The sequence below is a fragment of the Tripterygium wilfordii genome, chromosome 3, assembly GCF_013401445.1.
Source record: "Tripterygium wilfordii isolate XIE 37 chromosome 3, ASM1340144v1, whole genome shotgun sequence".
Taxonomy (NCBI): domain Eukaryota; kingdom Viridiplantae; phylum Streptophyta; class Magnoliopsida; order Celastrales; family Celastraceae; genus Tripterygium; species Tripterygium wilfordii.
The window spans coordinates 7,410,452-7,424,049 of record NC_052234.1 but is presented as its reverse complement, the minus strand read 5'-3'; the positions used below and the strand labels follow the sequence as shown (position 1 = coordinate 7,424,049).

Genomic DNA, 13,598 nt, shown 5'->3' with positions numbered 1-13,598 from the left:
TTATTGTTAGGTATGTCGTATCCCTTTTAATTATTATCACTGTGTCCTTTGTAGTTTCATAGTGTCCGACCATTTTAATATATCATTACTTCTACTTCATTTCAGGAAGACAAAGAAATAGTCAGGATGTTTGTTTACACTGTTGGAAATGGTGTCTACAATCGAACAATACAGGATAGATTCCAACATTTTGGAGAAACAGTCCATGGCCAGTTTGATTCGGATGTTAAACGATCTTATCAAACCAAGGGATCCAACATATTTGATAGTCCTGAAGTACATGAAGATAACGACATATTTTTCATATTTTAGGGATTACATTGAGACAATTGATGATATCCACATTCATGCGGCAATCCCTAATGATGATCGGACACAATTCATTGGGCGAAAAGGCGTGACCATGCAGAATGTGATGGCGGCATGATTCGCAAATCTTTAGTACGGTTCTCGTAAATGGAAACTCTAAGTTTCCCCACCCTCCCCTGGTAAGAAAATGAATCTATTTATTATAAACTACTATTTTATTAACATTTGTTTAGTCACTTACATTAAGTGTACAACTATGTGACAGAAAAATAGTACTTGGTTGATTCAGGATATTCGAATCGAAGTGGATTTCTAGCACCGTATAGGGGACAGAGATATCATCTTGAGGTATTCCAAAATGATCCCGATGTATCGACACCACGGGAAACCTTCAATCATGCTCACTCGTCTCTCTGATCGGTTATTGGGCGGACATTTAGTGTGTTAAAAAATAAGTGACAGATATTATCAACAATGCCCTTTACTCATTTCCCACTCAAGTGAAGATTGTGGCGGCATGCGCTGTTCTACATAATTTTGTACGACTGCATATAGTGATGATGACATCACTCTTCATGTTTCAGGTATGGAAGCCAATTCAAGCGGAGTTGGAGCAAGCACTTCAAATGACCAACTATTCATTGGTGAGGACCTAGAGATGACAATTAGACGCGATATGATTGCGGCAGAAGTGTTTGCGTAGTACTAGATTACTTGTTTTTCGTGAATTGTCACACGTTATCAAATTATGTTAAGTCCTCTATTTTATATTAATGTACAATATAAACATATCGTTAATTTATATTAATATTATTATTCATTTAATATAACCTTTATTTATATACGCCAAACATTAAACTGCTTTTGACAACACCTCATCACAATTTTGAAAATGATACATCAAACAACTTCTCCGTTTAAACTCACCTTACAACATCACAATTTTATACAACACAACACCTCACTGCAGTCCCAACACTCCCAAACAGCACTGCCTCCGCCTCCGTCAAAAAGTTGCGAAACTTGGGAGACATTTTTTTTAAAAAAACGAGAAGAACAACAAAAGCTCTATCATCTCTCATTTTTGCCCTAGCGAGGCATATTCCTTCTCTCTTTCGTGTTCTCCCTCTCGCGGAAAGGCGCGGCGTCTAGGAACCGGTCTCTTCTGTTCAAAAATCAGTGTCTTTTCCGGCACTATCTCCACTTTAATCTCTGCCGAGACGGCGAAGCTATTCAAGTTTTCGTCGTTTAGAGAGGATATGGGTTCAAATGTTCAATTCCCCTTCTCGAGCTAAATTGGTGCTAAAATGCGCAGCTTGGATTTCTTGTTTGGGAAGAACTTTGAGAGAGCGATGAAGATAGTGGATCAAAGAGGTGTCAAGAAGATTCTCGGTGAGCCTAGCGGTCATTCTGTTTTTCAGGTTGATTGAAAATCTTTGCTTGTTTATTTGTCTAGAAAGATCAACCAAACAAATTGGCATCTAATGCTTCAACTTTAGCTTAATTGTGGAAACATCTGGGGTAATAATTTGGAAGGATTTGCTCCTTTGATATTTGTTACAAATTTGCTTGGAAGGTCGAGTGGATTCGTCTTTGGATATGGGGCGTTCGAGCCTTCTAGGGCCCCTGTTTTTTTTTTTTTTGAATTGGTACAATGAATTGAATTGGGTTGAAATTGCTATTGATTTGGTTTTGTTTTTGCAGGTTTCAAAGGAAAGGGGTTTCCTGATCGAGGGAATTTTTCATGCCCCTTAATACATTGCTTAATTAACATAACATAGAAAATGGAAAACAGTTTCTCCATATTTCAAACCAAACATGTTTTTTGTTCCTTAGAAAATAGAAACAGAAAATAAAAATAAAAAAAAACAAAAATGGAAATGGAAATGGAAAATAGAAAACAGGAAAGAAGCCAAACAGCCCCTAAGCTTTGCTTGTCATGCTTGGAGGTTTTTTTGTTCAGTTAACCAACAAGCTTTATATCAGCTTCGCATCATTCACTTTGCCTGATTTGTTTTCACTCTTATCATTTTGAACATTATTTATGGTATCCATAATGAAAACTTAGTCGAGACATTGAAAGGTAGGAAAAAAAAGCGTGAGTTATTTGAATTTGGTCCGAGGAGGTCTTGAGTCTTTCCTGTAGATTGTCAACCGGGAGGAGGGGGAGAATAATTTTAGACTTCAGCATTTTCGTGGTTTAATTAGGTTGTGTATGTTTTTCTTCAGGAAGACCAGTTGGAAGGCTGCATGGTTGGGGAAACTATTCGACTGTTACACCATCCAATCATGAGATCAACAAAGGAATTGGAAAAATGACATTGGCAGAGAACTTAGCTTGTCTTCTTGAAGAATCGTCTAGTCTCGACGAAAGAAGACCGAAGAGTAGAATGGCGCTAAAGAGGTCTTTCGAGCTCCGCATCAAAAAAAGGGTGAAAGAACAATCTAGGAATGGAATATATCAAGGCCTAATGGAAAGAGTAATAGCCACTCCAGAAACTCTCAAGGATGCTTACAGCTGTATTAGGCTCAACTCGAATGTTGAAAAATCAGTAAATTATCACAATATCTGTTTTGACTCCTTGGCAGTGGAGCTCTCTAATGGGAGTTTTAATGTTGGTGCAAATACCTCCACCATCTCAACAAAAGGTGCTAGGAAAGAAGTCCTTGTCCTTCCAAATATAAAGTTGAAGGTTGTTCAAGAAGCCATCAGAATCGTTTTGGAAGTTATATACAGGCCCTACTTTTCTAAGATATCACATGGTTGTAGGAGTGGGAGGGGGGAAGCGACAGCGTTGAAGTACATTAAAAAAGAGATCTCCAGTTCTGATTGGTGGTTTACAATGCATGTATACAAAAAGATGAATGCCTGTATCCTTGCTAAACTGATCTCTCTAATGGAAGAGAAGTTAGAGGACCCAATCTTATATGCTATCATTCAAAGCATGTTTGATGCCCAGGTACTTAATGTGGAGTTCGGGGGTTTCCCCAAAGGCCATGGTCTTCCACAAGAGGGAATACTGACCCCTATACTATTAAATATATATCTTGACTCCTTTGACCGTGAATTTTACAGATTATCAATGAAATATGAAGCTCTTGAACCACAATTCAACATTCCTGGTGAGTCACATTCCAAGTTGAGGAATTGGTTTAGGAGACAGCTGAAAGGTAGTAATCTAGTATTCGTGGACAAGGAGGATACTAGTCCAAAGTTTCATTGTTGTCGCTTCATGGACGAGATAATGTTTGTAGTTTCTGGTTCCAAAGATGTTACTCTTAGTTTCAGATCAGAGATTACACAATATTTGCAGAATTTCTTGCAATTGGATGTTGATAATGAAGAAGAGATATTACCAAGTGCAGGTCCTCAGGGGATTTGCTTTCTTGGAATTATTATCAAAAGAAGTTTGAGGGAAAGTCCTGCTTTAAGGGCTGTTCACAAATTGAAGGAAAAAGTCCAGTTATTTGCTTCACAAAAACAAGAAGCTTGGGATTCCGGGACAGTTAGAGTAGGGAAGAAATGGTTGGCTCATGGTTTGAAGAAGGTCAAAGAGTCAGAGATTAGACATTTAGCAGATAGCAACTCTACCTTGAGCCAAATTTCCTGCTTCCGCAAAGTTGGGATGGAAACTGATCATTGGTACAAGATGCTATTGAAAATATGGATGCAAGATGTTCATGTGAAATCTGAAGAGAATGAGGAATTTATCTTGTCTAAGTATGTTGCAGAGCCAGCCATACCCCAAGAATTAAGAGACTCCTTTTATGAATTTCAAAAATGTGCTGAAGAATATGTTTCTTCTGAGGCTGCTAATACTCTTGCACTTTTGCCAAGTACAACATCTTCCTCTGTGCCAGTGACCATATGTGAGATTATTGCTCCTGTGAACAACATTAAGAAGCGTCTATCACGATATGGGTTGACCACATCTGCAGGATATCCTCGAACTGCTCCTCAGCTAATTTTACAAGATGATGACCAAATTATCCACTGGTTTTTAGGCATCGTTCGCCGTTGGGTTAAATGGTACTGTGAGTATGACAACTTCAGTGAGGTAAAGCTCCTAATTTCAGATCAAGTTAGGAAATCATGCATTCGAACATTAGCAGCAAAATATCGAATCCATGAAGCTGAAATAGAGAAAAAATTTGATGTAGAATTGAGCAGAATCCCCTCTACCCAAGAGATAGAGCAAGAGATGGAATACGAGAGATCTGATTTTGATAACGATGAAGCGTTGATGTATGGTATATCCTACAGTGGGTTGTGTTTACTATCGCTAGCAAGAATTGTAAGCCAATCCCGACCTTGTAATTGTTTTGTTATAGGTTGCAGTGATCCTGCTCCAAATGTTTACACTCTTAATGTGATGGAAAGACAGAAGTTCCCAGGCTGGAAGACAGGGTTCTCAAGTTGTATTCATCCCAGCTTGAATAGGAGGAGGATTGGGTTGTGTAAGCAACATGTAAAAGATTTGTATCTTGGCCATATATCGCTTCAGTCTATCGATTTTGGTGCATGGAAATGAGGGATTTCAATAAATTTTTAGTATCAGCTATACAGCGAGATTCCTAAGCTTCTGACAACCTATTGCTGTCATAGAGAACATGGAAGCTGTCACTGATGTGTAGAGATGCAAGGTTACCTTTTGCCCTGGCAAATTTTCAGGTCTCAGTGTTAATACAGGAATATTTGATCCATATTGTCAGCATATTGAAAGATATCAGTACTCATTTTCTGCCCATGGAACAGTTGGCAACTATTGTATGTTTGGTGAAAACTGTGATAATGATTTTTTCCCAAGTACATGTTCAGATTTTAAATTGCATATCGTTGAAATTTTCATTGTGTATATACTCCAATATTGTTCTTTTTAAGTCTTTCTTTATCTCCCTCTTGTTTCCAATAATTGAATCTGCAATTTCTAGGTTTCACACCTACAATTCTACCACTAGGCCGCATGTCTGCCCGTGATAATGTGCTGAAGAAAATAGAAAAATATGTAAGGCTATTTGTTATGTCATACATATCTTACCATTTCTAGATAGCTGTAGAACTACAAAAAAAATGTATTGTTAAAACCTAAAAGCCAAGAATCACATGGCTGATGAGACAAAAAAAGGCCTAGTTTATGTTGGTAAATTGAAGTGCTATTTCATTAGCATCTGTACAGTCTACACAGTGAAAGAAGAGAGAGGCTTCCAGATTGTTTGTTTCTATTTTCCAATGCAGAACAAATCCTGCTGCTAGTCTCTGGTGTTATGGGAAATACTCAGCGTGAACCCTTGCTGCTGGTGAACGCCGGTTCGTCTGCTGTATAATACCATATTGCTCGTCTTGCTGACCTGTACTGTCAGGTGTTCCTACCATCTCTTGTTGCCCTGCCCCAACATATTGTTGCACAACTAACACTGAAACCGTTGCAGCGAAGTCTGAGGATGCTAGCAGATCACCAATTGCGCCGAGCTCTGGGCACTCACTCCAGTCTGTAAGTCCAGCTGTGAGTGGTGATATCATCCCTTGCCCTCTCCCTACTATGAATAAGTCGTGTGCATTGTCCATTGATCTTATTGCTGCCACTGTTTCCTCACCATTGTTTACCACTTTCTCAATGTAATAAATTGAGTCATCACTTGCGTTTTTCATTCTAAACTTGTTTATGGAAACCTCATCGAGCTGCTTCTCTCTCTCATTTTCTGTTTCTACTGTTAGTATTATGGGATCTGTAGGGTCACCACTTGGTTGTTGCGCAGGCTCAGCTGCATCTTCTCCTGGAAGGAATCGCATCACAGTCAAGCTAATCCCTGGATGTTCAGACATTCTCCTTGCATATGATAATGCCTCTCGGTCATCAGGTCCACCAAAGAACAACACTGCTACATGGTGAGAAACCTGATTCGCAGCCAAGCGAGTAGACCCGCTTAGACCTCTATCCACAAGGATCCCAACTGAGCAAGGTGCATTGGCTAATACATTCTGGTTCACCAATCGAAATGCTGGATTTGTGGCTTCCATACCTCCATCAACAGTTTGTTGTTTGTGGAAAGGGATGATGATAAAGGCAACTCTTTTGTCCTCTGCTAAGTTGCAGATGTCTTCGTGCATGGTGGAGTATGGAGAAATCGCTGTGAGTGGCTGAACAGAAACACATCCTGAGTGCTGCTCGTAATTCTCAAAGGCATTGATTATATGGTCAGACTGAGCTTGTGTCCGATTGAGGGCTGGACGTCCAGATTTTCGAGTGTTGTGCACTATGAGCATGGCAGATGCCCTGCCAGTAAGTTCAACTAAGTGAAGAATATACACACATATGGGGGATTTTCTGGTTGCGTGGGAGGCTTCAAGCAGGTTGATGATTGTTGGCACATTTCGAGGGGTGTGGATGCACACCAACACTGTTAACTCAGCATCTGGCTTAGACCTCTGAATCGTTCGTCGTTTGTACGGTATGAATCTCCTTGCTGGCCTGTAAATTGCAGTTACACTTGGCATGATAATGCCTGTCATAGTCACAGCTACAATCACCATGATCGCAAACGATTCATCATCTAGGACCTGCAAGCCATTAGATTAATTAGTATCTTGTGCAGTGTAATGGGAATGGGAGACTAATGGTAGCATCACTATTCGAATACCTTCTGATCCTTGCCAACATTGAGGACAATCAGCTCGACTAGGCCCTTGGTGTTCATGAGTAAACCAAGAGTAACTCCTTCACGTACCGGCATCTGGTAAAGGACAGCGACAATGAGAGTGCCAATAACCTTTCCAGCACAAGCAAGAGATATGACAAGAAATAGAGTTCCCCATGTGGAGGTTCCCTTGATAGTTGCAACATCAGTTTTAAGACCACTCATGGCAAAGAAAAGAGGGAGCAGAAGTCCTGAAACAAAGTCCTCTAGTTTCTCTATGAGAGTAACTCCAAGAGGTCCATTTGGAATTACCAGGCCAAACACGAAAGCTCCAAAAACAGAATGCGTCCCAATAGCATCTGTAACAAAGCCTGAGATCAAAACCCCTGTGAGAATGAGACATATATAGAAGTCACTGAAGGTTTCCCCCTCTGGTGTTCTCTGAATCATCCATGACACAGCCGGTCTAACAACAAAAAAACAGACAGCAACAAAACCTGCACTAGAAAGTACTACCCAGAGGGAAGCCAAGGTGGTGGTTTCATTCTCAGCCAAAGCGATGGCTATGGCCAGGAGAATCCAAGCACAAATGTCGTTGACAAGAGCTGACGACAAGGCAATTTTGCCAAGCTCTGTGTTGACAAGTTTGAGCTCTGCAAGGATCCGTGCGAGCACAGGGAATGCAGTTACAGACAGAGCTACACCAAGGAAGAGAATGAAGGTGCCGTGGTTCATGCCTTGAGATTTCTTGTGCATAAGGAAAGAGAAGGCGGCACCAATGATAAAAGGCAAGATCATGCCTGAAAGTGCTATCGCCATCGCCTTTTTACCTGTCCGTCTGATTACTGAAATGTCCATTTCCACTCCTACCAGAAAGAGGAAATAAAGGAGACCCACATTGGCCATTGTTTCAAGCACCATTACACTTCTCAGAGGAAACACAGTGTGTGCGAATGTTGTACTACGCCCAAGCACTGATGGACCTAATAGCACACCGCCCTATAAACATTGCAAAGGTCAGATTTCATCATCTTAGTACACAGTGATGCCGTAAAATTATTTAATCCACGTTAATATATGTGTAGTCTTAGATTGACAGGAAATGCAAATAACTTACAAGGATCTCGGAGATGACGCGAGGTTGTCGCAAGGGTTTGAGGACGAAAACAAGAATGCGAGTTGTCACAACAACCAGAGTCAATTGCAAAATGAAGAGAGGGAGAGAGTAATCTAAAGGATTATCACCCTGCCATACTCCATTTGTTGTTATCATGGTAGGTGCATAACACACTATTGTGTTTTCTGTGTCATTTGCAGCACTATATGATTCGTTCTCCATTTTTATTTTAGGCTGAACCCACCAATAGTTTTTGATTTGTACAGCTACTGATCGATCTTATGCCATTGCTACCATCTACACTTCTTCCTCATGCTCATTATTTGCCTACCAGGAACAGCTTTTTTCTTCTGAAACTGAAATAAATATCGAGCAAGACAAGACGGATCGGAAAAAGAAGACAATTTTGTGTTTTTGATTGATTTTGTTGGAAATGAAGAGACAATGGTAGAAGAGGAAAGATAGGAGAGTTTTGGTGGTTCCCCGTCCAGTTGGGTGCATTACTCCTTTGTGGTTTAAAGCAAACTGATATGAATTCTATTTTAAGAAGTTTTTGCCACGCTGGTAGAACTTTTTTGTAATGTTGTGTGTATTTAGTAGAATGGTTGATTTTCAACGCTAGTTATTATGTTGTGAAAAAAAAATTGAATTTAAAGTTGTGAAATAAACTGTGAGGTGTTTGGTTTATGGAAAATATATATTTTTTATTTTTTTAATTTAATTTCAATATAAATATAAGTTATTATAATTGTAAATTAATATTTATATTTATAAATGAATAAATATGATTAATTTATAATTATAATTTTATACCTTATTAGTTTATAATTTAGTTTAAGCACAAATTTTTTATAAAAAAAGTTTATAATATTTATATACAAATAATATGTATTAATATATAAAATACTTAATGTAGAAAACTTTAAATTACAAAATAATATTTGTTTGATAAAAATAATATTTATATACATATAAAATTTGTTTATAAAAGTTACAAAATATAAATGTTTATAAAATATTTATATACATAAAAAAGTTTATATGTTTATAAATATTTATAAAAATTGCAAAATATAAAATTTATGATATTTTTTATGTGGGACCCACATTAAAAAATTTAAAAGAAGACTGTAGTTTTTTTGACATGGGTCTCATGTCAAAAAGCGATTTTTTGTAACTTATTGTTTTGGGGTATTGTCGCTCCGTTTTGCATGTATTAATGCCCCAACAAATGTCTCGTTTGGTGGGGCGAACTGGGAAAGAGGGCCAACTAGCGGGCCCACCCTAGAAAACGGCCCACCAAATAATGTTGTTATATTGCAAACATTATAACATATTCTTTTGAGGTTTATTTGAATGCTAAAGATTGAGCAATATTATTAGTACAGAAAACTAATATTGGCTTTTCATCATAAATAAAAAATAAATAAAGGAGGCAAGAAGAGGGGCGGCAGAGACATGGGGAAGAGACAGTTCTCTATCTGGAGAAAATCGATCTTACGCTTAATCTCATCTTAGTTTAAGCAAAAATGTAGGTAGACGGATTCCTATGTTTTAAAAATTTTTAGTCACAACAGGTTTGAACAAAAATTTCAAAAGATTTTGTTGAATGATTTGAAGGTTTCAATATTTTCAATGAAGGTTTTGTCAAATGAGATATGGACAGAATTTTTGCTATGTATTTTTTGATACCTCAAGGGTAAATTGAGGGCACCAACCCGTTGCTCATGAACTAAACTGAGGGTACTATGACTGATATTATTGTGTGACCGTTATAGAAATTGTAGCAAGGTTGTAGAGACAAAGCTTTAAAGTCTTTTTTTTTGTTTTGAATTTTCTGGTTTGTCTATTAACAGCTCCCAATTTTACTTTTCAGATGTTTTCAATGAAGAGGCTTGATCATGGGGTGCATGGGAAGGGAGATTGAAGTCATGTTCTTTTTATTTTGTCAAGAACTTAGTTTATTTTATTTTATTTACCTCTTGTAAGTACGTTTCGAGTTGGGCGCGTGACAATTTCAATGAGTTTGAATATAATGTTTGTATTTTATGTTAAATAAAAAACTCAAACTCATTAAAAAAAATGCATGGAAAATCTGAATGATTCTAAACCGTTTGATGCAAATTGTGAAACATGTTATCTTTTTCTTTTTTCAAGATCCAATAGTTGAATACATGATTCAACTGTCAAAAATTTACATACTTTTTTTGGACTTCGGACTGAGGTATTAGTCATAAAATAAAGAAGAAAAAAGATGGTGCAAAATAAATATTTTAATTTGAAGAAATTTTGCAATTTTCTTTAAAGAAAAATAGGTAAGTGTAATAAATAAATGGAGTATTAACAATTAGTTAGTAAAGATTGGACCTCAATTAAAGTAAACAAAAATAATCATTACAAACACCTAAAAAGATATGTCAACAAACACAAATGAAAATCATCTCTTATAGACTTACACTACCCACCTTCACTTTCTCCACCAATCGTTCAAGGAACAAAGCAAGAGCACAAAGCCAAAAAAAAAAAAAAGGAAAAAAAAAACCAACAACGATGATGCGCATGGGTAAAGAAACATTATTATGCCCGTCGTTAGAGTGGGTTGGTGACCCAAAATTTAGATCTGACCCAACGGTTGTAAAGTGGCATGCTGGGGGTGTCATTTACGAGTCAAAACAACAAATAGCTGAGCTGCGTCCTTCTTACAGGATTCCACCAGGGGAGAAAGCTCATCAAGTTTTCCAATAAGACGTTCGAACATTTCATCAACAACTTCAATCTTGAAGTGGTTCAAGAACATTCCATCCATGGCTGCTCGAACATGCAAGGTCCATGCTTCCATGTCAACCGGATCGTCCAAGCGAGGTGTCGGGTCTGCTAGCTCCAATCTCTCAATGTTGAACTCTCCATTTCTTTCTACTAATCCCAACATCTCTCCTGGGGAGGCGGAGTAAATCGGTAAGTTGAATGAATCCACATCTCCTTCACTTACTAATCCCTGTGATAAACACAAATTGCTCAATCTTATGATGCCTAGAATTTACCAATACTGCTTAGTTAATGTTAAAATAGAGACTTAAATTTGACGTAAAGGCCGCTTCAAGGTTATGCTTGTTGGGAGTGGTCATGGTGTTTCATTTTGCGAATATGATAAAGATCCCATCAATTGGTATCCAAGTTATCCCAACTGCTAAGTTAGACGCACAAGATTCAAGTGAATTCATGGAAACCACATGTCACACATGATGTACATGAAATCTTATAAATATAACTCAACAGTTATAATAAGTGGGATATCTGCTGAGATCTCCTATTCCCTATCATTACTGTTCATTTTGAGGTTTTAAGTGACATACAACCTTGAAAAGTTCCCCAATTGAGGTACTCACCTACCTAACCATTCCCAACCCTTCCCTCCCCAAGGGTTCATGAAAACTTGTGCCATCTATAACCTAAGAATACATTTGGTTGCAGGTATTATAGCAGAAATAGGAATCTGTTTTAATGGTTTGAGCACATGACGCAGAGAAGTCCTTTTACCTGAAGAGAAACACACTAGTATTGTTTGTTCATGGTTAATCATTGACTCACCTCTTTTGCCATATCCATGAAAATGGATCCCATGAAATCATGCATCAACCCAATAGGTGTCTCGATACAAGGCATCCCATCGCGGATACCTGGCATGGTAATAACTAGCATCCCTCCGGGCACGAGCTCATCTGCTCTAGCCTTCAAAAATTTCTCGGCGTCTCTATCAAATTGTGATGCATAAGCTCTCACTACTTCATCTGGACAACCGGCGTAGTGTATCCTTCCCTTATTATACGCCAGAGAATCGACATCTTCCAACCCTTCCGGCATCTCAGAGAGCCAGTGGAGTGAACAAGACGTATGAGCGAAGTGGATCGATGATTTTGGGAATAACTGGTTGTGAAAGGAACCAGGTACTCCAGCCACAAAGTATTGCTTTTCCTGGGGAATGAGTGTGAAGAGAGCATTGAAATCGTTCGAGACTTGATCGTTCAAAAAGACTTGAAATTCGGGCATCTCGGATTTAGGGCATTGAGAGTAGAACTTTTGTTTAATAGCACCTAATGTATGTTGCATGGAAATGAAGGTATTGTCTCCAACTGCACATCCATAATCTGCTACACAAATTGTGTTTGAAGTAGAAGAAAAATTTCTTACATCCAGCTTCTCTACGATTGCTTTGCGTATTTTCTCTCTCACAACATCTTCAGCCTGTCGCTGCGAAAAAAAAAACCAGGAAAAAATATGGAACAAATCAGAAACAAGGTTGACGACTGCCGGTTTGAATTGGAACATGTCTGAAAATTAGGGAAAGAAAGAAACTAAGGAGACATAGCTAGCTAGGTTGTGACTGGTCGCAACTTGATTGTTGATATTTGTGCATTATCTTTTGATTCCCCTATTTTCAATGGAAGAAGACATAGATAGCAACAAAGGGAAATAGTAAATAACTCAATTGAAAATAGTTAATTAGATAGGCTTTTGGTTAACCTAGCTAGTAGGCTCATTGTGTATCTGGATTGTGATGCCATAGGACCATACATATGTTGCTGCAGAGACAAAAATGTTATTATAAACATATATATATAACTCTTCATGATGTCTCAAACCTAGTCAACATAAAATACTAGTAGTCTAGCACTACCTCTATGTATGTATATGTGTGTATTTATATATATCCTTCTTATTTTACAGATCCAGTACTCCTGAGATCACTGTTCTATTGATGATCAAAAATCAAGAATTCTTACCACATGTAGATAGATCAAGCGCGGATTCGAATCATGTATAATCATACTGATCAATTGAATACAATTAAGGGATGTATCGGTCATGTACCTGATAGATGGAGTGCCTGGAGTAGCTGTGAACACTATTGTCACCATTCACAACATGGGAAGACGGCATCTCTCTTGTGTTTCCAACACAGTTTGTTGAGAGAGAAGTTCAGGTTTTGGCATCTCTAACAGTACTCCTTGTTAGAGTATATATAGAACAAGAAAAAGAGACTCAGAGCAGTTACTTAGTGTGGTATGTGGGCACCATTAGTTATAGCTGGAGTTTTTTTGTTCTGTTACGATTTATTAATTTTTCTTGCTGGGTTTCTATATATTATTGTGTGTTGGAAACAAGGCTTCCTGCTGGGATTATTCGTTAGCACATATCATGGACGATGTGATTGACATATAGAATCCAGCTACTTGAAAAATGTCAAGCTAGCAAGCTTCCAAGCGTCTTTAGGTTCCTAGAGTGGCCCCTCAAGTTATAGGTTATATTTGGGGGAGGTTACATTTGTATTTGTACCAAAATGATCTCTAGTCACACACATGGCAGTGTGGGACCCATCAAATTTCATGCTCATGCAATCACCAGCAAACACGTGGTAAGGATAATAAGATTTTATGAACGTTTTGTAGATAATTTGATTTTATTTGAGTTAAAATCAAGGGATTAGTTATTGAAAATCATGGTTGTCTAAAGAAGCCTGTGTAAAAAGGTTAAAATA

At 38.0% G+C, this 13,598-nt stretch overlaps 3 protein-coding genes across 4 annotated transcripts; 1 reads left to right on the top strand and 2 right to left on the bottom strand.

Moving 5' to 3' along the window:
• Window positions 1-1,383: 1,383 nt before the first annotated feature.
• LOC119985657 (nuclear intron maturase 4, mitochondrial-like) lies at window positions 1,384-5,204 on the top strand. 2 transcript variants are annotated; one of them, XM_038829969.1, is made up of 2 exons: window positions 1,384-1,730; window positions 2,539-5,204. In XM_038829969.1, exon 2 carries the CDS (start codon window positions 2,625-2,627, stop codon window positions 4,839-4,841), a length of 2,217 nt encoding a protein of 738 aa, XP_038685897.1. In that variant the 5' UTR covers window positions 1,384-1,730; window positions 2,539-2,624; the 3' UTR covers window positions 4,842-5,204. The 2 variants fall into 2 exon arrangements, with proteins under 2 accessions (XP_038685897.1, XP_038685889.1); XM_038829961.1 differs by having other exon boundaries at window positions 1,385-1,701.
• A 368-nt stretch (window positions 5,205-5,572) lies between these two features.
• On the bottom strand, window positions 5,573-8,744 carry LOC119995570 (cation/H(+) antiporter 15-like). The gene is made up of 3 exons (XM_038842084.1): window positions 8,063-8,744; window positions 6,949-7,944; window positions 5,573-6,868 (listed from the first exon to the last, which is right to left on the bottom strand). The coding sequence occupies exons 1-3, from the start codon at window positions 8,282-8,284 to the stop codon at window positions 5,573-5,575; spliced, it is 2,514 nt and encodes an 837-aa protein (XP_038698012.1). The 5' UTR covers window positions 8,285-8,744.
• Window positions 8,745-10,409: 1,665 nt separating this feature from the next.
• On the bottom strand, window positions 10,410-13,032 carry LOC119995490 (loganic acid O-methyltransferase-like). Its single transcript, XM_038842004.1, has 3 exons — window positions 12,932-13,032; window positions 11,651-12,310; window positions 10,410-11,057 (listed from the first exon to the last, which is right to left on the bottom strand). Exons 1-3 carry the CDS (start codon window positions 12,998-13,000, stop codon window positions 10,719-10,721), a joined length of 1,068 nt encoding a protein of 355 aa, XP_038697932.1. The 5' UTR covers window positions 13,001-13,032; the 3' UTR covers window positions 10,410-10,718.
• Between the last annotated feature and the right edge of the window lie 566 nt (window positions 13,033-13,598).